The 27,463-nt window shown below is 39.1% G+C and overlaps 1 protein-coding gene and 1 pseudogene across 4 annotated transcripts in view; one reads left to right on the top strand and one right to left on the bottom strand.

Annotated features, from left to right (window-relative positions):
- The window catches only part of TMEM135 (transmembrane protein 135), a 329,334-nt gene extending 303,450 nt beyond the window's left edge, over nucleotides 1–25,884 (bottom strand). The window contains exons 1-2 of one of the 4 annotated variants that reach the window (XM_078156965.1): nucleotides 25,697–25,779; nucleotides 21,875–21,942 (exon numbers count right to left, since the gene is read on the bottom strand). Coding sequence is in view for 2 of the 4 variants with exons in the window: in XM_020993759.1 (XP_020849418.1) it covers nucleotides 25,697–25,837 (141 nt within the window). In the remaining 2 variants the exon portion in view is untranslated. Of the gene's footprint in view, nucleotides 1–21,874; nucleotides 21,943–25,217; nucleotides 25,302–25,696 lie in introns of those variants that run through there. The other 3 variants (XM_020993759.1, XM_020993757.1, XM_020993756.2) reach the window with 3 other exon arrangements.
- On the top strand, nucleotides 20,558–21,430 carry LOC110213415 (eukaryotic initiation factor 4A-I pseudogene; annotated as a pseudogene).
- Nucleotides 25,885–27,463: the final 1,579 nt, after the last annotated feature.

The following is a 27,463-nucleotide window of genomic DNA, read 5'->3' as shown; positions in this document are numbered from 1 at the left end:
TAACTCATAAAAAATGGGATACAGGAAGAAATCAGGACAATATAATACAGGAAAATACAATAATTATATGGAGAACTTTTAACTAATATAAATTAATTGCCACAAGGAGACTGAAAGACCTTAAAAATTGTTAGCAAGAACCTGATTTATTTCCCAAATAGAAAGATATTGACAGTCATGGGCCCCACCAATTTAAAATACAAACTTTTTTTATAAAAATTTATAGAGAACTATAGAAGATTATGAAAAGTGTTACTTCATAAAAAAAAAAAGAAAAGCAATAATGGGAAAATCCAATTTAAATAAAGCTTGGTGAGAGATTCAACTAAGTAAAAACAACCAAAGATCATCTAAGGATGAAAATAGGACAACAGAAGAAAAATAGAAAAAAAAATCAGCAAAAGATTTTAATAATTTTCACTCAAACAACTGCAGATGGAAGAACCACAGTACTTAGACTACCATCTCTGTTACAGACATACTAGTAGATGAAATAGAAAGTTACAAAAGAGAACACAAATGGGAAAAGAAGTTAAATATGTTAAATGTTAAAGTTAAATATAAACTAAATAAATAAAATAAAAAATAAGTCAAATGTAAGTTAAAATAAGTTAATTAAATATAAAAGAAATCTGCTCTAGGGACAATACAATCGTAAGGGCACTGAGAGATGGATTCCGATGTATCTAAAAGAAGGGAAAATATCAAAGGCATGGGGTGTGGAATTTAGGACATTATTGATACTGAAAAGATAATGAGGAAAAAAGATTGACTTATCAACTTATATGCCTACTTTCCTGTATATTTAAATTTTTTTTATTAGAATAATCAACCATGCATCAGGGTCATCCTCTACTTTTCCAACGTGTCTCCCATCCATCCATACATCAAAATTATTCAATATTTCTTTTAAGATATAACAGAGATAACTATGTTCAAAAAAATCAGATAAAGCATAAAACAGTTAGATACACGTTCAGCGTTCAACACTCAGAGTAGATCTAGTGAATAGTCCAAACTGAAGAGAGAATACTACAAATGTTAACTATTTACAGATGATATTATATTGGTTGCATCAAATCTTAGAACACTGTAAGGCTGCCTAGAAGAGAGGTGAAACCACTCAAAAGAGTTTGACTTTATCCACAAAAAAGAGGAAAAGTATATGAAAAACATTTATTTTGCAGATATGCCACTAGACGGACAATTTATAGAGCTTATCCATCAAAATACAGATAGATCACACAGCTATGGATAGACAGAGATATATGCAGACATAGTTGACAGCGATAGATATAAAACTCCTATAGACGATGAAGACGAACAATGAGTAGTACCCAGAATTAACAGGGAAAGTAAAGTAGATAGATTGCTTTGGGAAATTGCAAAGTTCCTTTAAGAGCCCTAACTTCTACCTAAAACAAAGGCCCATCTTCCTAATATCAATATTCTACTGGTATTGCTGAAAGGCAGCATATCACATAACACTACAATCTCAGATTTTAGGAGGGACACTAAGAAGCTGGAACACATCCAAAGGCGGATAATTACAGATAATTTGTTCTTTCTTTTAACTTTGCTATTTCTGTCAATGATCATATCAATAATCCTGTGTCCCATATATAAAAATTCATTGCTGCCTCTGACTTGACCTTATCCCTCATCTCCCATATCCAAGCAATTTCCAAATCCTGATGATTCTACTTCCATAGCATTTTCCAAGTCCATTCAATCTTCTGCATACCCACTGCCACCAACCATCCTTGTAGAAACCTTCATTACTACACACCTGAATCATAATCCCTGTCTCCACTTTCTCTTCTCTTCAATTCCTCCTCCAGTTAAATTTACATTACCACATCATTCTGCTCAAACAGCTCCAGCGGCTTGTTGATTCCTCTTAGAATAAAATACAAACTCATCTGTTTGCATTTAAAACCTTTTGCCATCTGCCTTTAACCTATCTTTATTAACCTGTGATCCATATAGAGATTTTAAGGTATCTGTAAACTTGGATAGGAAAAAAAAATTACATGTTTATTTTCACTAACTTTCTATTATAAATGTAGGCAACAGGGTCAGCAGCTATGTGGCGCAGTGAATAGAGCACCGACCCTGGATTCAGGAGGACCTGAGTTCAAATCCAGCCTCAGACACATAATACTTACTAGCTGTGTGACCCTGGGCAAGTCACTTAACCCCACTGCCTAACCCCCCCCCCAAAAATGTAGGCAACAAACCACAACAGTATTAGGTTTCACCACACTGCTCAAGGGGTTCCTGTAACATAAAAAAGGTTAAGAACTCCTGTTTCAGGCTAGTGTAAAAATATTCTCCCTCATGCATTTCTATATGCCAAACAGGCCTACTTCTTACTTGTACGCAACATCTTATTTCCCACTTCTATGCCCTTGCACAAACTATCTCTCACATCTCAAATGTTCTTCCTAATTACCTCCATGTCCTCAAATCCCTAGCTTCCTTGAAGGCTGTGCTCAAGTGCCATCTCCAACACAGGGTCACCCAAGTTGTTAGTGCTCTCTCCCAAACCCGACAAAATCACTTTGTAAATATTGTGCCTAATTAATTCTATGTGTTGTTTCCCTTCCCCTTCAACAAAATGTTAGCTCCTGGGAAGCATTAACTTTCATTTTGGTGTATGCATCTCCTATGCCCAGCACACAAGAGGCATTTAATAATAAATTCATGTTCAATTGGATGTCAGCTTTTCTCCCATTCTACCTTTACAACGCAAACAAAATAAAATCATGTACATTTGTCACTGCTTGTTATGATCATAGCTGTTTCACACCAAATTTCTGCTATACATTACTCAGAGAAAGATGTTAACAGCCCATATGAAAACTAAACCAAGACTTCAGTTTCATTAACACCCAGTCATGGACTCATAAAATTATAAGCATAAAGGCAATAGTTGTGCAAATATTCCTAGAGAAAAAGTCAACCTCTCCCACTCTGAGGCTTCCTGTGGGTTGCATATAAAAAGAGGAAGAGGTCTCTTAAACTATAAACTATAAAACTCGTTATGTTGGAAGAAAGGCAAGAAGAGCAGGTGAATCCTCAAATCAGCAGTCAGGGTAACTCTGCTAAGTCTGGATGGCTTTCCCTAACAACTATGTGCATATTTATGCCCCTGTGATGTGTATTTATTTCCCTGAGAAAAACATTGTGTATTGGGCTGTACTTTGAGAGGCATGAGATCTTGAGCAGAAAACATTATTAGAAGGACTAGGGAATGTTGACACTGTGTCACAAAGCCAGTGATAACTATACTTTTAACAATAACTTCTGAGCCCTTCCCTAATATCCCCTATTCTCCATGTATCTGAGACTGCAAAACCCTGCCAACAGTCAGCAGCTGCAGAACAACAGCATGTTAGAGAAACAGAATCACAGATTTAGAGGTAAAGGGGACTAAGAGAACATTGTCTTCAAGTACAACCTCCTCATCTTAAAGACTAGGAAACTGCAGCCCAAAAAGATTAAGGGATGCTAAGTAAGGTACTGTAGGTAGTAAATACCAGAACTACTTACTGAAAACCAGGCAGTCAGCCAGCCAATGGACAGCAAGCTTTTACTAAGCACTCATGTGCTAATAAGCACTGTGCTAGGCACTAGATATACAACAAATGGCAAATATCAGTTCCTGTCCTCAAGAAGTATACACTCTAATGGAGACAACATGAAAATAAACAATATAAACTGAGCAGATCAAAGTAGTCTGAAAGAGGAAGGCATCAGCTTCAGGAAGGCCCAGGAAAGGCCTCCTGTTAAAAGCGCAATTTGATCTGAGCCTTAATAGATGCCAAAAAAAACTACGAAGGGAAATGAGGGAGCAGAGCACTGTAGGAATGGGAGACAGCCAGTACAAAGGCAATGAGACAGGAGATGAAACTGCAAGCTGGGCAGTGAAGCTGAATCGTTGAGGGCATGGAGGGGAGTAAGATGTAAGAAGGCTGGAAAGGTGGAAGAGGCCAGCTTATGAAGAGCTTTAAATTCCAAAGAGAATCTGTGACTCCAAATTCATTTCTCCATCATGACGTGACTCAGTTCTTGCAGTAATATGTTCATTCATTCACTGGTTAACAGACAAGGATATCACACTAAAGCTTCAACAGTTAAGTTCATAGACAGTCCAAAACATGTGTAATTCCTACCACCCTCTGCCTTAACTCCTGCCTGGCCACCACTAATCCAACCCCATCCTTCTAAAGATGAAGAAACTGAGGCCCAAGGAAGTTGAGTGACTTGCCCAATATCACAAAGTTAGCTAGTGGCAGAACTCAGTCACTGCCCAGGTGTTCTGGTAGTGCTGTACTCCTTCCACCATGCTACACAGATCTAACCAAGTAAATAGGTAAACAAAAAAGTACAATGGTGAAAGCAGGTCAGAATTGTAATGAACCTCAGATATAATCAAATCCAAAGCCCTCATTCTAAAGAGGAGGAAGGTGAGGCCCACATGGGTTATCTAATTTGTCTAAGGGCTCTCATACAGTGGGTACCAACAGAACTAGAATCCAGGCATTAAAAGTACCAGCTTTAGGCAGTGCTCTTTCCACTACACAATTCTGTCTCCTCCAGCAAGAAGAGTTTTCATTATTTTCAAATTATGGTGGTGCTGTTAAAATACTAAGCAGTTAGAAAACTTAAGAGGCAAGATAACACAATAGATCAAACAAACATCCTTCAAGTCAGGGGTTCAAGTCCCATATCTAATTCATGATGGTTTTTTGACCCCGGGCAAGTCATTTATCTCCCTATAAACTTTCTAATATTATATTTTTCACAGAGGTTGCCAATTTTACTGATCCACATTTGTAGAGTAAGTGTACCAGCCTAGAATCAAACCTAGCTAGCTATTCTGGCTCTGAACCCACTACTCTTCACACTTTGACACACTACCAGAGAAACACTGCAGTATACTGGAAAGAGAGCAGGACATATAGTAAAGAGGCCTATCTTCATCTCTTGCAATTTCCTAATTGCAAAAAGCACACTTTCTCCTATTCAGTTCTTGGCCAGTTCACTGATCAACTGAAATGTCTGTCCAAGATGTATGAACTGAAAGACCAATTCTATCAGCTTTCCATTCATACATATCAATTTAAACATAGTCTCCAATGTGAGAGCCAAGGTATAATTTTAAGGAACTATATGATCAACCAGAGGTTGAAAAGATGGGTTGAATCCCACTTTCTCTGTGACAGTCAATCTGGGTCTTGTCTCTAACAGAACTACAGCTACCTTTTACCCTTTACTCCCCAGTACTATTACTCTACTCTGCTCTTCCCTCATTTTGTGAGCTCACAACCTCCCCTTGCTGTGTGTCTGTGGACGTCAGAAGGAACCCAGCTCCTGCTCCCATATCGCCTATGGCTACAATAAGTCTCCTTGGAGGATAAGTTCTGTACCTTGAGGCAGTGACTGGTAAGAGCTCCCTTTACTTCTTATTCTTAAATTATAATTTATATAATATTTACATTTCTTTTATACGTATATTATATATTGTTATATCATATGTTATATGGTTATATATAATATATTACATAACAATATAAATGAAACTATAAATTTCCCTGTTTCTGTTAAGGGCACTACCACCCTTCTTCTAGTTCATTCTCATAGTCGTACTCCATCCCTCACCTGCACTCACCTCACAAATAAAAGCAGTTGCCAATCATGTCTTTTTATCTCCATAACATCTCTCTCATTCACTCCCTTCTCTCCCTTCACACAGCCATTAACTTAGTTCAAATCCTCATCACCTCTTACCTGGACTCATACTAATTAGGCTTCATGCCTCAAATCTCACCTCACTCCAAACCATCCTCCAGCAAACTGCCAAAGAGCTTTTCTGAAAGCACAAGTTGACCAAGTCATCCCTCTACTCAATAAACTGCAACGGCTTCCCATTAACTCTAGTATTAAATACACAATCTTCTGTTTGGCACGTAGGCCCTTCATAATCTGGCTTTAACACCACTTTCCAGACATATTATATATTATTGTCCTTTTCATCCACTCTATAATCCAGCCAAACTGGCCTTATTACTCCTCATCACACTCATTAAAAAAAAAAACACCTAAAATATATAAGCATGAATAGGAAATTAAGGTATGATATGATCCATTAAGAATAACATTAAAAAGAATGCATTTATATTGAAAACTTTCTGCTGAGCATACCCTTTGACCTGACTGGTGATACCACTACTGATCTATTCTCCAGAAAGATAAAAGAAGAAAAAAGTCTGCATACAAAAATATTTTATAACAGCTCTTTTTGTAATGGGAAAGAACTAAAAATTTAAGATGTCCATCAACTGAAGTATGCCATATGAATATAACACTGTTATACCATAACAAATGATGAAAGAGTTGGCTTCAGAGAAACCTGAGAAAACTGTATGAAGCAATACAGCAAAGTGAGCAGAATTAGAATAATTTATATTAATAATAATAACAGCTAACATTTATATAACTTTAAGGTTTGCAAAGTGCTTTATTTATGTCATCTAATTTGATCCTCACAACAACCCTGTGAGGTAAATACTGTTACTATCCTCATTTAACACATAAGGAAACTGAGGTTATGAAAGGTTAAATGACTTGTCCAGGACCATACAGTTAGTCTGTGTGGAAAGAGGAAGCTGAACTCAGGTCTTCCTGAAGTATGGATGAACACCATATCTGCTGTGCCACCTACAGCCATTCTCCAAAAAAAGGCCATTCATTTTTCCTTTCGTTTCCTTCCACATCAAGTATAAACACCTCATCAACCTAGCTTCTCAGTCAACTGGCCAACAAATATTAACTGGACACCTATATGTAAGGTACTGTAGGTACCATACCAAAAAAAAAAAAAAGGCGTAACATGGTCCCTGTCTTCAATATGTTAGAGACAAAATATACTTATGTGCAAAGTAAAACAACAATAAAAAAGATGTCACATCCCAGAAATGATCTGAACATAAATTGCCTATTCAATCACATTCTCCCAAATTCCTGTACACACCTCTCTTCTAGCTAAGCCAACCTCTCAACCATCTCATAAACACCATATATACACTCCTGCCTCTCTGTCTTTATACATGCTATCCTAATGGCATGGAATCCCCTCATGAAATTCTACACATTCTTTGGGACTCTACACTTCTATTTTACATTCTCCCCAGGAAGTCATCTCCTCTGTCTACTCCTACCCATATTTAGCTCTCCTTTCTCTGAAGTCTTATATCTCTAATTATATGCTACAGTCATAAAACTATATAAGCAGTATCTTACATCATATGCTCACTTATACTGTAGGCTAGTTGTGTAAAATGTCTTATCACCCCACTAAGACAGAAAGTTTCTCAAGGATAGGAATTACTTTTACGCTTTTTCTGTGTAATCCATGTAGCCTAATTAATATCCTTCATATCCCAAAATCGGTACTCAATAAAGGCCTGTTGGTTAAGAGAAGAAACAGTAAAATCTCTTGACCTGGGATCCCTGGGGTAACTTGGGACTTAAGGAAAGAGAGACCAAGTAAACTGATGAAACTGATAAAATTACAAAATATTTTAAAAGCAATGTAGATTATGATCAAGCGCACACAAGAAAAGTTAAGCAACAATATAAAATACGCCACATTACAGACCTCCATTCAAGGAGCCTTATCTAAACTGTGTGTCTTTCCCAGTGCCAGGCAAAGAACTCTGGGAGAAGAAGGAAGAGAAAGAGAAGGAGGAGAAACAAGAGGAAAAGGAGTTGTTGTTCAGTCATTTCAGTCATGTCTAACTCTCTGGGTTTTTTTGGCAAAGATACTAGAGTGGTTTGCAATTTCCTCCTCCTGCTCATTTCACAGATGAAGAAATTGAGGTAAACAGGGTTAAGTAACTTGCCCAGGGTCACACAGCTAGTAAGCGTCTGAGGCCAAATTTGAACTCATGAAAATGAGTCTTCCTGATTCCAAGCCCAGGGCTCTCATAGGCAGCTAATAAATGTTTTGCTGATTTGTAGAACTACATAAGCAAACTGACATATTTAATGAGTCCTCTAACTCTATTTGAATAAGAATTGGTCAAGTCCTTAAAAAAAATGGTTACTTTGACTGGGTTAAATCTGCTGCAGACAAAAAATTCATCACACTGCCACCAACACAGCCACAAGTCTCTCCCAATTCTGCAAACCTGGCACTTGGACAACAGACATACCATCAGTCAGTCCACCATTATCCCAAAGCCCAAAGCCTTTCCAATCTGGTAGGCTGTACCTGAACATTCATTACACTAGCATGTTCCTAAAGAATGCAGGTCTACCACCCAGCATAAAGGAGAGAAAAATAATAATGTTTTACCTTTGTACAGTGATGTGTAGGTTACAAAGCACTTTTATATACATTTTCTCAATGGATCATCATAGCAACACTGTGGGGAATGTGGAAGAGTTATTTTATCTCCATTTTAAATGAGAAAACTGAGGTTTGGGAAGGTCAAATGACTTACTGACTCTCTAAAGCTAATATCTGGCAATAATAAGCACAAAGGTTCAAATTTACTCCAGAAATAATATACTCCTCTATAAAGATCTACTCCAAAAGAGATGACCCTGAGTTTTTCAAAAACTTGTCCAGGACGGCATAAGGTTTGACAGGTCCTACTAAACTGAAACACATAGAGACCCAGCAAAGGTCTACATATCTGTTATGTACAGCTACCAGCTCATCACCAGAAAGCTATGACATTTTTTTTTTACCTCTGCAACTCATAAAACCCTGTAATAAAGCATAGAAGAATTGAGATCTGCTTCAGGGCAAGAACATCTATACCCATAGAAATTATAGATCTTTTTAAAAATTTAACAACAGTTTGTGAAGCACTTTCCTCACAATAACCATATAAAGTAAGTAGTACAAGCATAATCTCTATTTTCAAACACAGAGTTTAAACAAATATTCACATGGCTAGTTTGGAGGTGGAGACCCAGAGACAAACTCAGATATTCTGACTTCAAGTTCAGTGCTCTTTCAACTGCTTCATGATATAATCCTTTATGGCATCAGGGTCTGAAGGCCAGAAGTCAACGAGTTCAAAAATGAATCACTGTCAAGAAAGGTTTAACATACAACCTTCTCTTGAACAGATTAAGAATAGAGACTGTGGGAAAGGAAAAGACAAAGGGGGTGGGAGAAGAGTACCTTGTATCCATCCAGTTCTTCCCACTTGGGGCATCTCAATAAAGAGCCTTGTCTAAACATGTAACAGCAAAGAGAGGCCATTCAGTCTAACCTTCTTCTCTCCTAGTCCATACCTCAAAACTCTTCATCAATATATACCATTCTCCTTTGCTCTAACCTAGGATAAAGAAGTAGGCTTTCGGGGCAGCTAGGTGGCGCAGTGGACAGAGCGCCAGCCCTGGATTCAGGAGGACCTGAGTTCAAATACGGCCTCAGGCACATAACACTTACTAGCTGTGTGACCTTGGGCAAGTCACTTAACCCCACTGCCCAACCAAAATAAAAAAAGAAGTAGGCTTTCTCTATAGCAAGGTCAACCCCTCTACTTGTGCCCTTAACTCCATCTTCTTCCTGTTATCTTTTGCTGTAATTATCCACCTAGTTAATCTTCAACACTATCTGATGGCTCCTTCCCTATTGCCTAGGTTTCCTAAATCCTTTTGAAAAAATAAATCTTCATTTGTCCCTATTATCCCCACAACCTATGGGCCTACATCTCTCCTCTCCTTTCAGATTTCTGGAGGAAAAAAAAAAGCCATCTGTACTTGATGCCCATACCTCCTCCTCTCTGCTCACTTCTCAATGTGTTCCAGTTTGGCTTCCAACTTTCAACATTCAACTGAAACTCCTTTTTCCAAAGACATCTCTCATTCTGTACTGACCTTCCTAACCACTCTGAAGAACATGATCCAGCTGGCAGCTCTTCCTCCCTCTTTTCCTGACCTTGCTCTCGTTTTGTTCTTTCACCTGATCAAACCAACTGTTCTACTCCAACTACGATTTTGCCCCCAAGACGCTATCCCAAGGTTTACTTTTTTCTCTATGATACTTTTTTCCCTCTCAATGATAACATCAGCTCGTGTGGGTTCAATTATCATCTCTACAGCAGAGGACCTCCAAATCTACATAACTAATATTTATATCCCTCCAGGGCCCACAGGTCTGCAACATCAGCATCAAGAAGGACATCTCTCTGGGAGGGTCCAGAAGCATCTCAAACTCAGCACATCCAAAACTAAAGTTTTTAACTTGCCCCAAAAACCCACCCCCTCTTCCTAAGATATTTCTCTCAAGTCATCCTTCCAGTCCCCCATTTCACAACCTCAACTCTTCATCTCCTCTACATTCCACATCCAACCAAATCTGTCACATCTAGACCCCTTTTCTCTATACATACAGCTACCACCCTTATAACTTCTTAAATAGACTATTTTAACAGCCTCCTAATCAGTTTCCCTGCCTTAGGCCTCTCCATTCATTTCCTAAAGACAAACTAGGATTATTCGGAAGAAGTTATAAAAAAGAAGATCTTTGAATTTGAAAAGACAGAACAGAAATGACAAAATTTCAGAGCTGGAAGGAATCTAAGTATCCATCATCACATTATCATAATAGCTCATATTTACATTCTCATCTGATCCTCACAACAACCCAGTAAGGTAGGTGTCATTATCAATCCTGTTTTATAAATAAGGACAGCCAGCCCAGAGAGGTTAAGAGATTTGCCGAGGATCACAAAGTTATTAAGTCCCTAAGGTTGGATGTGCAACTTGACTTCAAGTGGTCCTAACTCAGATCCAATACTTTATCTACTATCTTATGCTGCCTCTCTAGTAGAGCACATACATGAAGAAAAGTCCTCTTTGTTTTTTGCATTAATGGGACTTTGTTTTGATTTTCCGTTCAGAATATGTGACACATTTTCCTAATCCTATATTGAGACAGAATTACAGAATCTCAGAGACAGAAACCTTGAAGGCCACTTATTTAAATCTCCACTCCCAAAAGAATACCTGCTATAATACATTTAATAAATGGTTATCCAGTCTTTGCTTGGAGACATCCAGTGAGGGGAAACCCACTATTTCCCAAAGAAACCACTTCCTCTTGTGGATAGCTGTAATAAGTGACAATTTTTTGTTTTACTGACATTAAGCCTAAATTTGTTTCTTGGCAACTTCCTCCCACTGCTTCTGTATCTGCCACCTGGGATTAAGGAAAATAAGTATAATTCCACTTTCATGCGACAATTGTCATGTACCCTCTCTGTGTCTTCTCTTCTCCACTCCTTAGGCCACCTATAACCATCCCATAACTATGTACTTAATGAGATTCAAATCTAACTTCTTGGCTCTGATACTTACAACCTTAATAACCTTTTAGCAAGTCACCTCCAGGAATTGATACCTGAGGTAAATAAGAAAATAGTGAGAGAACACCTAGATACATTTCCTGAATTCATGTCATCTGGCCCAAATGAAATACACCCTAAAGCAGTGGGGTCAAATTCAAATAGAATTAGAATACTGATGCCACATATTGACTTTAAAAACCACAAATTAACATTATCTATGTTTTATTATATTTTTATTGATATGTTAAACATTTCCCAATTACATTTTAATGTGTTTTAACCCCAAGAAGTTTTGCCACCAGACACCTCTGTCCTAGAATACTGAAAGAAACAGTAAATGTGAAACCTGAGCTTCTATCAACGGCACTTGGAAGAACTACTGGAGTTATGCTGGAACTGGAGATGAGCAAATGTACTGCCTCATTTAGAAAAGAGTGAAAAGAAGGGAACCTGCAAAGTATAGGCTAGCAAGCTCCAATTAAATTGCTAGCAAAATTCTAGAGCAGGCCTGCACAACATACAGCCGTGGACTGCTTGCGGCCAGCCAAAGGTTCTTTGTCCACTAGTCACTACTGCGCTCATCACACGTAACTTGGCAGGTAGGTTGCCACTGTGTGCTCTCTCCTGTTTGTCATGTGACCTGCAGCAACCAACCTCTGTCCCTCTGTCTCTAGTCTGAGAGGAACAAGAGTCCTCTTCTCACTGTGTTTTTGGTCATTACTGGCGTTGAACAGGGACAAAGTGAGTGCAGTAATGGGTCAATGCAGCCGACATTCACTATGTGATGAGCGGCTACAACATGAGGGCTTCTTCGACTCCCTTGCTGCATGGCCACCCTCCAAGTTACATGAGTGTCTGGAGCTTTTTCCAAGGTCAGACACTCAGTTCAGTATTTCTTTGTATGTGAGCAGTTGCTGTGAAGATTTTTTTGGTTCTAAAATTAAAGTTTTGGGGGTGACTTTGAAAAATGGGTGATAAAAAGAAATGGAAGATCGAATCAGAACACAGAGTGTTTAATCCAGAGTGGACAAATACATACTTGTTTACTACCACGAGAGACAAAATATCATGCCTTGTTGGCCGAGAAGGAATAGCTGTTCGAAAGGAATACAATCTTCGTTGCCATTTCAAATCAAAACATCCTGACTTAAGCAAATCAGACACCAATGAAAAACAAATTAAAGCGTCCAAATTGTTGAAAAATCTCACTGAGGAACAACAGCTTTTCAAGAAAGTAAACTCAGAAAATGAAACCGCTAAGGTTAGTTTTCAGATTTCTAAAGCAATTGATTTCAAACATGATTCCGGAATACAATAAATTGATTGCTGACAAGAAGTGTAACGCGTCCCATTAACTAAATGTAAACAGTAAGAAAGCCTGAAAAATGTATTAAAACTTGCACCACTTAGCAAAGTAATTTTTTTAACATTAATGTGATTTCCTGATAGATAAAAATCTTAATAAGTGTTATCAACTGACTTCATTGAAATTTCCCTTTTTTAATATGGTTTATTTGCAAAATAGTTTAATCATTAATTATACCTTTGCTTGGAAAGTGAGCCACTAAAAACCTATCTTCAGCCTAAAGAAGTTTAGCCTATTTTAATTTTGGCCCCTATCTAATGCCAAATTGTACAGGTCTGTTCTAGAGCATAGTATTAATAGAACAGTTACTGAATACATAGGAAAAGAAGTGATCATATAAAAACCTGGCATAGTTTCATCAAGAACAAGTTATGCTAAACTAACCCCATCTTCCTTTTTCAATCAATCAACAAATCAACAAGCACTTATTAAATTCCTACTACATACTGAACTAGGTGGGCTGGAGTCATTTAATAACTTGTTGACCAAAAGAATGATGAAGAATAATTAAATTAGATTTTAGCTACATCAGGATCACCAACTTAGAACTAGAAGGATGCTCAGAGGTCATCTAGTCCAATCTGCTCATATTATAAATCCAGAAACTTACGCCTAGGGGCAGGTAAATGACTTGCCCCCAATCAAGCCAATAATAGTAAAGCATCTATCAAAGTTACTCATGTTATATTGTGGGAAAGATGGAGAGACATGGCTAAACAACAGTCCAATTACATGGGTTCAAGAACTAGTTGAACAGTTAACCCGAAAAATTAGTCATCAGAAATTTAATGTCAACTTAGAAGAAAGACTCTAATACAGAATCCCAGGAATCTACATTTTTGCTAGTTAACTTTTTTACCAATGACTTGGATAAAGGCAAATATGGCATACCTATCAATCTAAAGATGATCTAAAGCTAGGAGGAACAGCAAATAAACTAGATGAGAGTAAGGATCCAGAAAGATTTTAATCCGCTAAACAACAGACCAAATCTAACAAGAGAAAATGGGTTCAAAAATCAACTTCATGAGGACCAGAAAGAAGAAATATATAGCTACACAGCAGGTGATCTAAAAAGTTTTTAATGAATTTGAAACTCAGTCAACTGTATGATGTGGCAATCAAGAAAACAAAGTTAATCTTAAACTGAATTAAAAGAAATATAGTGTCCTGGACTGCAGAGATGGTAGCACTGCTCTAAGATGCGCGGGTCACACACTACACTGGTTCCATTCTGGATACCACATTCTAAGAAGAATATGATGAAGAAGAAAAAGTCCCCAGACAAGGAAAACCAGGATGGTGACAGCTGAAGGAACTGAGGATGTTTAGCCTAGAAAAGAGAAACAGTGGGAATACAATAGCAATTTCCCAGTACATAGAACTAACAGAGCATTGTTAAAAAAAAAAAATCATTGGATGACCACTTTCACACAATGACCACAATAATGCAAGAGAACACAACACTGAAAAACTTCACAACTCCAATTAACGCAGTGTCTAATATATAACTCTGAAGGAATGAGGAAGCCTGTGTCCTTTCTCTCAGCCATGAGAGGAATATTTCCAGACACTATCAATGGTCTGACTTTGTTTTGCTTGACCACACTTATCTGCTACAAGAAACAACTCTATGGGGAGAGGGGAAGACATCATGAAGAGGCAATGATGTTTTTAAAAAAGAAAGAAAAAAAGAAAATGAAGAGAGCATCAACAAAATCTTTAGAAAGGAAAAAATGAAATATTAGAGGAACATGTTAATATCTGTATGAAATGATGCAGAAGGAAGAAAGCAGAGAACAAACATACTGACTTAGAGCAGTGTAACTGAAGACATTAAAAGTCATCAAAACTCAGTTCAAATATGAATACAGTAGTTCCAAATTACCAAAGTTAAAATACACATCCTTTTCTAATTAAAAAAAAAGTTTAATAACAAAGAAAAATTACATGTGCTGTCCACTGCAATCACAATGTGCAAAAAAGAAAAAAAGACAGGAGAAAGAATGTTACATACCACAAAATAGTAAGTTTGGCTAGAATGTAGAGTGCATGAAGGGGTATAACAAGTAATAAGCCTAGAAAGGTGAGTAGTGGCCACATTGTTGAAGGGCTTTCAGTTCCAAAAACCTTTGAGAAACAACTAAATAAATTGTGGCACATGAATATTATGGAGTATTACTGCACCATGACATACAATAAATATCAAGAATTCAGGGAAGCATGAACCAATCTAAACAGAAGTCAAGTCAAATCAACAAACCAATAAGCATGTATTAAGGACCTACTTCATCAGGCCGGGAATAAAAAGAAAGGCAAAAGATAGTCCCTGCCCTTGAAGAATTCACAGTTTAATAGGACAGACAGCATGTAAACAGCCATGTGTAAACAAGATTAGATAAAGATGTAGATTGTGGATGTAAATGTAGATACACAAGTAGTTACAGATACATATATAATAAACTGGAGATAATCAAAAGAGAGAAGGCAGTAACATTAAGGAAGACTGGGAAAGCTTTTTTGCACAAGGTGATATTGATTTTACCTGGGACTTGAAGGATGCCTAGGAATCAAGGAGACAGAGATGGAAAGAGAGAGCACTCCAGACATGGGAGACAGACAATGAAATTGTCTTGTATAAGGAATAGCAAGAAGGCCAGAGTCATTAGATCACAGTATGTGTGAGGAGTGAGGTATAGAAGGTTTAAAAAGAAGGAAGAGGGCAGGTTATGAAGGGTTTTGAATGCAAAAACAAAGGATATTACATTTGATATTGAAGATAATAGGTAGTCAATGAAGTTTATAATATTGGTGTGGGGGGGGAGGGCATAAGGGAGGTGTCACATGATCAGACTTTCATTTTAGGAAGATCAGTCTGATAAGTAAGTAGAAGATGGACTAGAGTAGGGTGAGATACGAGGTAGGGAAACCAACAAGAAATAAGCAGAACAAGGAAAACAACACACTACTACAATCCAAATAGAAAGAATGAAAAAATGAAAATAAACACTGTAATTAGAATGATCATTATAATTATAATGACCAAGTTTGAGCCATAGAAGATTTGAAACAATGCATCTCTTTCCCTTCTTTGAAAAGCTGTAGAACTCTGGGCACAGAATATTACATATACTATTGACTCAGTTCGATGTCTTGGTTTGTTTTGCTGAACAGCTTTTTTAAAATTTTTCTTTTTTAGCCTATGTTCAAGAAATGGAGAGAAGAAAAACATTCGGAAATGAAGGTGTTATAAAAAGAAAAAATTCTAATAAAAAATTTAAACAAATAATACCAAACGGGAGAAGTTGAATTTTATCCAAGAAGTATTAAGAAGCTGCTGAAGCTTCTTCAGCTAAAGGCTGACACTGTCAAGTCCTGCACTTTAAGAATATCAATTAGAGGATGAATTGGAGAGGGGAAAAGTGAGATAGAGAGACCAAACAGAAGACTATTGAAACAATCCAGGGAAAAGATAAGGAGGACTTTAACTAGGCTGGTTCCTACGTGAATGGTGAGATATTAGAAACAGTCCACAAGATTTCCCAACTATCAAGAACACTCGACGGTTACAAAACTGGACTACTGGAAGGAAATACAGTCCTGTTTTGTGAAATGCCAACTGGACATCTCTTCCTCAATGATGCCTGTATAGTGATTAATTTAAACCCTGATTTTATTTAGACCCTGGTTTATTTCCAATCAGTATTATTCAGTTTTATGTGATTCTATAGGCATAATGATCACTTCTGTTACATTTGTCTGGTACTTACATTTAGTCAGTATAACCAACTAGTATCGATATATTATATATGTGTGTATGTGTGTGTGTATAGATATACATATAGATACAGATATGGATATATTATATTTGGGGATAATTAAACAAGGTTAGACAGATTCTCTCTTATAATCAGCCCCAAACTTTAAACTACATGATTATAAGTTCACTTGCTTGTTATGAAGTTGACTTGCATAATCATAGGAAGCTAACTAGAGCACCTTTCTTCTTGGTAAGTAGATGACCAAACCCAGTACGGCAAAAATGGCCTAATGATATAGAAAGTCCCCCAGCTATTCTTGATTGTCCCTTCACCCTAATCATCCCTTTGATGGGGAAACAGGCCTATGGGCACTTGGCCAACAGGCCTATAAGTATCTGACCAACAGATGAAACTGTCTTCAAACTGCCTGAGCTGCTTACTGCTCTCTATTGCCCAACCTGGGGCTAGTGAATGATGATTAGCTCTGCCCATTTTGGGACATCCTCCACCACTCACTGACCACAAAAATGAATTGAAGGCTCTCCTGGAAGGTTAAGATATAGGTCTATCAACCAATGAGACTCTGTATTTTACTTTGTTTCATCTGTACCATCTGGGTATCAACACTATAAAACTATGGCCCTTGAGAAATGGGGCATCTGAGATCATGAGGAAGATCTTAGGTCCCATTCATTAAATTGGGACATGTCCTTTTAATTAATGGTTATTGGTGTGGAGCTCTGCCTCAGTGGTTTTTATTGTAGATTGGACATTTTTGCAGCCCACAACAGGCACCTCAAACTCAGTGGGTCTAACACTGAGCTCATCTTCCCCCACAAAAGAAAAAAAACAGGAAAAGAAGGTAATCAACAGTGTCAAATACTGTCCACACACAAAAACTATTTGGCTATTATGAACTGTGCTTATTTCTGAATGAGATGTAAGAAATAAAAGAGTTTACTCAATAGGACTGATAACTTTTAATTACATTTTCTTGAACAAAAATGTGCTGTTATAACCTAGGCCATATCTACATTTCTAAATATTCTAAACAACACAAGTATACCACTAAGGTAGAAGTAGTCTAAATGGAGGCATTAAATACTTTGATGTTAAAAAAAATACACATGCAGAGCAGCTGCAGTTACAGATAGAGTGACAAAAGAGTTTCATAAGTTCAGTAAAATGTGCACATATAACCAAGTAAACACAATTCTGAGCACCACATTTCAGGAAGAATGGTGACATACTGGAGACTGTCCAAGGAAAGGCAATTAGAATGGTGAAGAGCCTCAAGTTCATACTATAATTAAGATCAGCTGAAACAAATAGGAATGTTTAGCTTAGAGAACACAAAATGTAGAATGGAATGATAGCTATCTTCAAGTATTTGGGGGCTGTCATATGAAAGGACTGGGCTTGCTCTATGCAGCTACAGAGAGTACAACCTGAAGCAACAGGTAGAAGTTGTAAATGTAGTCAATGTAGGAAAAAAGTCGTAACAGGTATCATCCACAAGGGAATATTGTTCAGTCATTTCATTCATTTCCAATTCTTCATGACTCCATTTGGAGTTTTCTTGGCAAAGATACTAAAAGGGTTTGCCATTTCCTTCTCCAGCACATTTTACAAAGGAGGAAACTGAGGCAATCAGGGTTAAGTGACTTGCCCAGTGTCACATAGCTAGTATCTGAGGTCACATGTGAATTCAGATCTTTGTGACTCCAGGCCCAGTGTTCTATCCACTAAGCCATCTAACCTCCTTTTCACCGCACTACACTGTTTCAGTTAATTAATTCAGTGAGTCAATGTCCCTCTTAAAGTGTGGCACCCAAAACTAAACAAAAGATACTAGATATGACCTCACAAGCACAGAGCATGGTAGGCTAGTACCTCCCTTTTATGGACACTACACTTCTTTTAACTCAACATAAGATTTTGTTAACTTTTTTTTTTTTGGCTAGGCAATGGGGTTAAGTGATTTGCCCAGGGTCACACAGCTAGTAAGTGTTATGTGTCTGAGACCGCATTTGAACTCAGGTCCTCCTGAATCCAGGGCCGGTACTCTATCCACCGCACCACCTAGCTGCCCCCAGATTTTGTTAACTTTATAGCATTCATATCAAACTATTGGCAAATACTGAAGTTGCAGCAAATTAAAACTACTGGCAAACCAGGTATTTCTTATTATATAATTCTGCTTTTGAATATTTATATATACATTATACATAATACAGATACACATACACATCGGCCTATGGCTGTGCCGATACATATGTGTGTCTATGTGTTTATATCTATACACATAAACAGATACATACACACACATACATATGTATATATATACACATTATACATATATATGTGTTTAAATTAGCACAAAAGCATACCCACATTCCAGCTCTGCTACTTATTAGCTGGTAACCCTGAATCTCAGTTGACTTCTCTAAAAAGTTAGTAGGCTAAACTAGATGTTCCCTTCTAGTTCTAAATCCTATCATTCTCTCTATATGTAATAATATATATACGTAACAGATAAATAACAATACAAGATAGTCTATGCTCCCAAATAAGATGATTAGTCTCTAGAGAAAAGAGACTGAGTTTTATCCCCTCAGTAATCCCTAAAGCCTACAGAAGTACCCCACGGAAAAAGACAGACTCAATAAAGGTTTATTATTAACTATGAAAACTATGCTTCAGGAGCGTCATTATCTAAGTTGACAAACAAGTAACAGTCTATATGTGCCAGACACAATTAAGACTGAATTTTCCAGGTCCATGAATAAGAACATGCTACCTATCCTACTCTATTTGATGAAAAGATTAAAAAACAGAAACAAAGGAACTTGGCACCTCTTCTTAAACTCAATGATAAAAGATAACTTTTTTCAAATCATACTACAATAATAGCTCACTTAACCCAAGGCTTGTATTTAAGTACATCATTATCATCATTCTTACTATAAATGAAACTGAAAGATATAAAGAGGTTGCAATTAAATAGTAGGAAAGTTAGCTGTCCAAGTTGATTTACTGCACAATCAAAGACAATAAGAAACATCACTTCATGGACACTTGGTCACCCTCCCTTGCAATGCTCATAAACTACATGAGGAAAAAACATTATTAAAATAAATGTGGCTTATATGCTAACATCTAATGCAAAGAACTCTAAATGTGAGATAAGTGGACAATGAATGTAGTACCAGAGGAGCTGAATAACAGACATAGCATAGACCTTAGTTCAAATCTGGCCTCAAACACTGTTTGCCTCAGTTTCCTCAACTATAAAATGGAGAACACATAGCATCTACCTCACATGGTTGTTGGGAGAATAAAATGAAAAATACAAGATCTCATTATGTTTATTGTTTGTTGACTATAATAAAGGAATTTGATTTCTTAAAGTAAAACACTACCTTAGAGGGTATCTACGAACAAAGTACTTCCCATATACATGTCAAAATCACATAAGATTCCTTGAAGAAATAACTGTTCAATGATCCCTCTGATTAACTGAATGGACAACCCCTAGACTTCATCCATTCACCATGGAAAACCACTTTCTTTAAAGAATTAAGCTGGGCACCACCCAAAAGACAATGGAGAGCTACATGGCAGGAGTGAATAGAGTGCAACATATTACCAATGATAAACTGTACTGAAACAACAGGATGAAGGATGCTATCAGAGAGAGATACAAAAATACCAGAAAACAATGTGAGTCAGTCATGTATTAAGTGTGATGAATAAACAACAGGCATGGTCTATAGGATGCCAACAGGCATCTGCGCAACATCGAGACATTTAGAAGGCCCCCCAATATGTTGGATGGATATGGTCAAGAATCACAAAAGACACTTCACAGGATGATTAGGATGACTCAAATGAAATAATATATGGAAATGATTTTGCAAACCTTAAAGCCCTATAAAAAACATCACCCATCATTGTTGTTGTTGTTACTATTATTATCAGAAGGCTTAGATGACTGGGATCTGCACCACTGAAGAGAATATCAACATCAATCAAGGTATCTAAGTACCCACATGAATGAGAGCACAGATCAAACAGTTATACAAATTATTATTATGCTAGTTCCCAACATTGTGTCTGCTAGTTAGGATTCCTGATTCAGGCACAACAGTCCTGAAGGAATAGGCCCTGATGGTGACATCAGGAGAAACTGGAATGAAACTGTGAATAGCTTTGATATGAATCTCTCAAAACCTTTTCTTTGTGGCATATATATTTATACAGTTATGATTTTGGAAAAGCCATCTTGCTATTTAGCAAAACGCAATTTTTCCTTCTTTCAAGGGTTATGATATGATTGCTCAAGCTCAGTCTGGGACTGGAAAGACTGTTTCCTCTCCCTTTTCCACTTTCCAACAGATTGAACTGGACTTAAAAGCCATAAAAACCCTGTTTTGGCATTCACTACAGAGCTAGCCCCACAGATCCAAAATACAGTGATGAAAATAGCAGACTACACGGATGCCTCATTCCATGCCTTCACTAGAGGAGCAAACATTGGGCTAAGGTTCAGAACTTGTAGACAGAAACTTCCCACATCATCATGGGCACCCAAGCCCATGTCTCTGACATGCTTAATCTGAAAAGCATATAACCTAGATACATCAAGAGATGTCTATACTGGATAAAGTTGATTAAATGTTAAGCTATGGTTTGAAGGACCAGGCCTTTGACACATTCCAGAAACTCAGTAGCAAGTCTCTGGAATCACTCACCGCTCACAGTGTGCTACGAATGACCAAAAAGTTTATGAGGGATCTTAAAAGGATCCTAGTCAAGAAAGAATAGACGACAGTGGGAAGCATTCATCAGTAAATGTAGAACAAAAAAGATGGAAGTTGTATGATCTGTTTGAAATGTTATCGTTCTTTTTCAGCAGTGTCTGACTCTCCATGACCCCATCTTGGGGTTTTCTTGACAAATGGTTTGCCATTTCCTTCTCCAGCTCATTTTACAGATGAGGAAACTGAGTCAAACACAGTTAAGAGACTTGCCCAGGGCCACACAGCTAGTAAGTGTCTGAGACCAGATTTGAAATCAGGATGTGTCTTCTTGACTCCAGGCCCAGCAACGCTATCCACTGGGCCACCTACTTACCCCACCAACTAAACAACTAAAAGATGTCTAGAGGCACAGATATGCAAACAGGTATCTTTGATTGCTATGACCTTCCCACCAACCAGAATTATATTCACAGAATTGGCTGTGAAGGTTACTTTCCTCATTAGGAGATGCCTATCAACATGGACACAGAGGACAGGAGACTCTTGCAGGACATCAAGACCTTCTAAAATACCTCCACTGAGGAGGCACCTTTCAATATGGCTAACCTCATCTGAAGGGCTTCTCCATCTGATCTCTCCCAAGGTTCTGCTCTCTGTGATGAGAGGAGAGGGAACTAGAAGGGAGGGAAGAACAAGGGATGAATACTTTTGTCATTTTCTCCTTTTTTAAAAACTTTGAATAAATGTTACTTTTTGAGGCAAAAGGAGCTATGAACCTTTACGTACTCTTTTCTTTGTAGCAGGCTTATGTCTCATCAAGAGCTTTTCTTCCTCCAAAATACTAATCAACATTTCAGTGTTTCAGCCAATCTGTCCTCTATTCCCAGCAGCCAAATACTTCCTCCCAAAAGGTAACTGAAAGAGTCCATGACTCTGAACACTCAACTCTCTCTCAGTTTCTGTTCAAAATTAGTCAACTGGGATAAAAAGGCTCAGTAGGCTGGCTCCTCTCCAGATAAGAGGACCAGGAGAGAAGTAGTCATTTTTGTTGTTTTGAATATCATTTATTGATTCAGAAAAAGAAAACACAAAATTCTGAATAAAATTACTTGGAAACTGTCCCCCCAGAAAAAAACTATTAATTTATCAAATGTTTATTAAGCACCTACTAAGGCACTATGCTAGGTACTGAGAATACAAATACAAATACACACACACAAACAGGTCTTGTTCTCAATGAGCTTACATTCTATTTAAAGTAAACAACAGGTATATAGAGAAGTAACTACAAAATTATGGGAGAAACAGCTCTATGGAGAGGAGTGTGGAGAGAAAAGATGAGCTCTGTTTTGGGTAAATGGAGTCTAACATAACCATATACTAATTAAACTATGTAAATTCACACATATAGGTTAGTGTGCTAATTCCAATTCCCCTTTGCCTACTGAACAAACTCCCATCATTCAAAAATTTCTCAAAAAAAACTTTCATGATAGTTACTTGGCTCTAACCTTACCAGAGGATCATAGATCTAGAATTTGAAGTAATCTCAAAGACCATCTAGTCAAACCTTTTTATTGTACAGATAAAAAAAAAATATTTGGCTGAGGGAGGCAGAGTGACTAGTCCGGTCTCACAGTAAAGTAGTTTAAAGAGGTTGGAGCTTAAACCCAGGACCTCAGACTCAAGAGTCTGTAACATAATTCCTCCTTTTCCAACCTTATCTCACCTTATTCACTTTTATCTTAGACTTCCATCAATCAGACTACTTGTCATTCCTCAAATACTTCTTTCCTTCATGCCTTTGCCTACACCCCAACATCTCTGACAACTGACATTCCAAGTCAAATGCTACTTCATCCCTGAAGCCTCCCTTGATCCTTCAGAGTTAGAAATTTTTCCTATTTCAATAGTACTTTACTCCTCTCTTACACAATTTCACATTCCATTTCTACTCTGTATTACACTTATTTGTGAACATATCTTATCCCCTATCCCATTGGATTTTAAGTTCTTATGAAAAGGAATACTGTTCTAATAAGCATACCTACAAGGCCTAGGCTCATCAAAGTTCACTAAGTGTTGTTGAAGTGAATCATTCATGGGATCAGGAATTATAAAGGTAACAAACTCAATCTGCAAATGAGAAAACCAAGGTGCAGATAAATTAAGCGACTTCCTCTAAGTCATACATGCAGTAAGTGGCAAAGATGAAGCCGAAACCAGGATCCTTTGATTTCAAGCCCTAGTGCTCTTTCCATTATACCAAACCACCACATACAAGTGAATTCACAGGGAGTTAGTATTCAACCCAATTAATGTTTTACACTACTTTAAAGAATACAGGAAAAAAAAAAGAGCAATGAGGGGCAGCTAGGTGGTGCACCCCAGAGTCAGAAGGACCTGAGTTCAAATTTGGACTCAGATACATAACATTTACTAGCTGTGTGACCATGGGCAAGTCACTTAACCCCATTGCCTCGCCAAAAAAAAAAAAAGAACATAAGACATTAGAAGTGAAGAAATAATACTTACATTTCTTTTAGAAAGAACTTTAATACTAAGGAAGGTAACATGTGAGGGAAAAAGAGGAACTTTCATGTTTGAGTACTTTTTAAATTGTGTTTTTCATGTGAAATTAATATTCATATGAATTTCTGGATGTTCAATTTTTTAAACTGGCCTGCCCCTACAAGAAGCACTTTTGAATTCTGAATAAATCCTTCATAACACCAAGAAAAACCTCCTGAACAACTTTCAGGAGAAGGAACACACTGGTCTCGTCTGTGAATTTGGAGAAATCATTGCAAAATTCCCAAGCACCACAAACCTGTGAGTCAGCTAAGAGAAGAGATCTTCCTAAGCTGCCTAGCAAAAGTGGCCTTAGGAAATCACTTGGAGAAAGAAAAAGCAAAAAACCCAGGATTACAGATCTAGAACTAGAAGTTATCAGAGGTCAACTATCTAACTTCTTCATTTTGCAGATGAGGAAAATAAGGTCCACAGAGATGGAGTCACTTGTCCAAAGTCACACAGATAGTAAATGCCAGCGCTAGAATTCAGCTAAGTTCAGCACTCTTTCCCCAGCAGCACCAACCAGACTAGGATGCTTACCCCTTCTCAAAGCCTCCTGGCATCCCTTGAAAACTACCTCTCACAGGAAGCAAAAACAAAAACATGGCATGGTCCTAACCTTAACCCTCATATACAATATCTAAAAAGCATGGGCCAAGATGCCAGGGTAGACCCGACACTCACACACTACAAAAAGTCAAAGACCTCAAATACAGATCTAGAATAGGAAGGGTCCTCAGAGGTCATGGAATCCATCTTCCTTGTTTTACAGATAGGAAACAGATGCCCACTGAGGTGAAGTGACTTGCCCAAGGTCACACAGGTAGTAAGGTGACAAAAATGGAATCTGGACTCAAGTCCCATGACTGCAAGTTCAGCACTCTCCGTAACACCAAGCTGGAATTCTTAATCCTTCTCAGAGCTTCCCTGAACCCACTGAACACCACCTCTCTCTCACAACCAGCAAAAACGAAAACAAAAGTACGATTTAAAAGACACAGGATCCAAAAGTAAGCACAGCAACTCAAACTATTTAAAAGGCAAGGAACTAAACCTTCACTATTGAAAAGCCAAGGACCTGCCTAAGGGTAGATCCAGCAATTCACACGATTTAAAAAGCAAGGACCTAAACTCTCCCACTATTTAAAAGCCAAGAACCTTGATCTCGGGTTAGATACAGCAATTAACACTATTTAAAAGACAGACCTGAAGCCTTACAAACACCATTTAAAAGACACCGACCACAATCCCAGGATACACCCACAGGTAAGGACCTAAACCCTCACTTAAGACTATTTAAAAGACATAAAGCTGACCCAAGGTAGGTTCAGCAATTCACACTATTTAAAAAGCAAGGGCCTAAACCTTCACTTACAGTAGGAACAGCAATTCATACTATCGAAAAGGCAGGAGCTCCAACTTTCATTCCATTTAAAAGACACACACCTGAATCCACTGGTAGGTACAACTGACACTATTTAACAGGCAGGGGGTCAAACGCTCACTCACACCTTTTAAAAGATAGAGACCTGGCTCCTACGGGAGATACACCAAGTCATATGACCTGAACCCTCACAGACCTGGGTCCAAGGGTCACGATTTATTTTGGGCAGCTCAGAGCTCAGCCCCACGCCCCCAGCCTTTCTCTCCCCTTCCTCATGCCCAGCTGCGGGGATGAATGACAGCTCGGCCGGCCTGCTCGCTCCCGAGCTTCGGGGCGGGGGGCGGACCCTCGGGCGAGGGGCGTCATCCCCAGCTCGGCCCCTCCACCCTCCACCAGCCCGGTCCGGCCCACCCTACGCCAGGCCAGAGGAAGGGGGGCCGGAGCCAGGTCCGGGAGCGGGGCTCTCTCACCAGGTACAGGGGCGCATAGATCTTCAAGGACTCCTCCAGGGCGCCCCTGGTGATCTGGATGAAGGAGACCCCGCAGGACGGGTGCCAAGTGTGGCCGATTTCATAGCAGTTGTGAGGGATGGACTTGCTGAACGCCGCCATGACTGGAAGCACTGTTGGGGAAGGGGGGCAGGGTGGGGGCGGGGGAAAGTGCGGGGGGGGGGGAACGAGAACCCAACAGCCACCCTGCCCCGCGGGCTCGCGGGAGATGCGGAATGGAGGGGAAAGGTCACGCGAGCGGGGTTACTCTGGGCCAAAGTCCTCGGATGATGAGCGCTCGGCGTATCGCAGGGCGAGGGGGAGGAACGTGCGGAGGGGGGAGGAGGCGGAGCGTGCGCGCTCCCTCTACCCGCCCCCTCCGCGGGCGCCGGCGCGCGTGGCGTGGTCCTTACCCAGGCCCTCCCTTACCCCGCGGGTCGTCCCTCCTCCGCCGGGACTGGGGAGGAGGGCGTTCGCCCGGAGCGAGCTCGCGCCCCGCGCTCCCCCCGCCCCCTCCGAGTTCTCTGGGAACGCCATGCGGAAGTGCGCCTCCCTCATTCCCCGCGCCCCCCTTTAGTCTGCTACCTCTGGCTGGGGTCTGTGTACGAGGATGGAGGTGGACGGGGTGTTCCGCTTCTTCTCCAGCCTCCCCCCCCCACCCTGGTTTGGGCTCTGTAACATGAAGAGCCCTAGACCGAGAAATAAGAAGCTAGGCTTTGCCCTTTGGGATAGTCAGCCAGGCAGTATTAATTAAGTGCCTACTATGTGCCAGGCCCTGTGCTAAGCCTTGAGGTTACCTAGAGAGACAAAACACGGGCCCTGCCCTCAGGTAGCTCACAGTCAAGTGACACCACACAAACAACTGTGTACTAGCAAGCTATACACAGGATAAATTCAAACTAATCTTGGAAGGCCCTAGAAATTAAAGGAGAATGAGGCAGGGCTTCTTGGAGAAGGGGAGCTTTATATTGGGTTGTGAAGGAAGCCAGGGACACTGGAAGGCAGAGATGAGGAGGGAGGGCATTCCAGGCATGGGAGACAGCCAGTGTAAATGCCTCAGCCCAGAGTGGGGTGTCTGGTGCCAGGATGTCACTGGATCCAAGAGGGGGGTCGTCTAAGGTGAAAGAAAACTGATGAAGGACTGTCAATGCTAAGAGGATTTTATATTTGGTCTTAAGGGTAATAGGGAGCCACAGGAGTTTATTGAGTAGAGAGGGGTGATGCTTTAGGAAAATCACTCTTGACAGCTTGAACGGATAAATCCGTAAATCTAGTTTAACTCACCCACTTTCAATTCCCTCTTTTGTTAAATGAGGGCAGTTCGCCTATGTGACTTAAGCTGTCTTCTATCTCAAAAATTCAAGGAGTTGGATGCCAGTATATGGAAGGAGCTTTTCGACCCCTCCATAGGGGTTTAATTGTAGTGTGTTTTTGTTTGTTTGTTTTAATGCCACCTCTTCCAAGAACCTTTCTCTAATTTTTCCACGGCAAATGGGTAACCCCCCAGAGCTCAGTCAGTCACGTATGTATTAAGCACTTACTATGTGTCAGGCACCGTGCTCAGCAATGGAGATAAAAAAAAAAAACACAGGGTCCCTGCCTAGAGGAGGAATTCATATTCATCTGTAAAATGGAGATAACATAGGACCAGGGTTTTTGTAAGGATAAAATGAGATATTTGTAAAGTGATTTGTAAACCTTTAAGTGCTGTATAAATCTTATCTATTATTAATGAGACTCGCAAACAAC

Source organism: Phascolarctos cinereus, unplaced genomic scaffold (genome assembly GCF_003287225.1).
Source record: "Phascolarctos cinereus isolate Bilbo 61053 unplaced genomic scaffold, phaCin_HiC Scaffold_726;HRSCAF=1367, whole genome shotgun sequence".
In the NCBI taxonomy this organism is placed as follows: Eukaryota; Metazoa; Chordata; class Mammalia; order Diprotodontia; family Phascolarctidae; genus Phascolarctos; species Phascolarctos cinereus.
The sequence above is the reverse complement of the archived record's forward strand: the minus strand, read 5'-3'. Positions and strand labels throughout refer to the sequence as shown.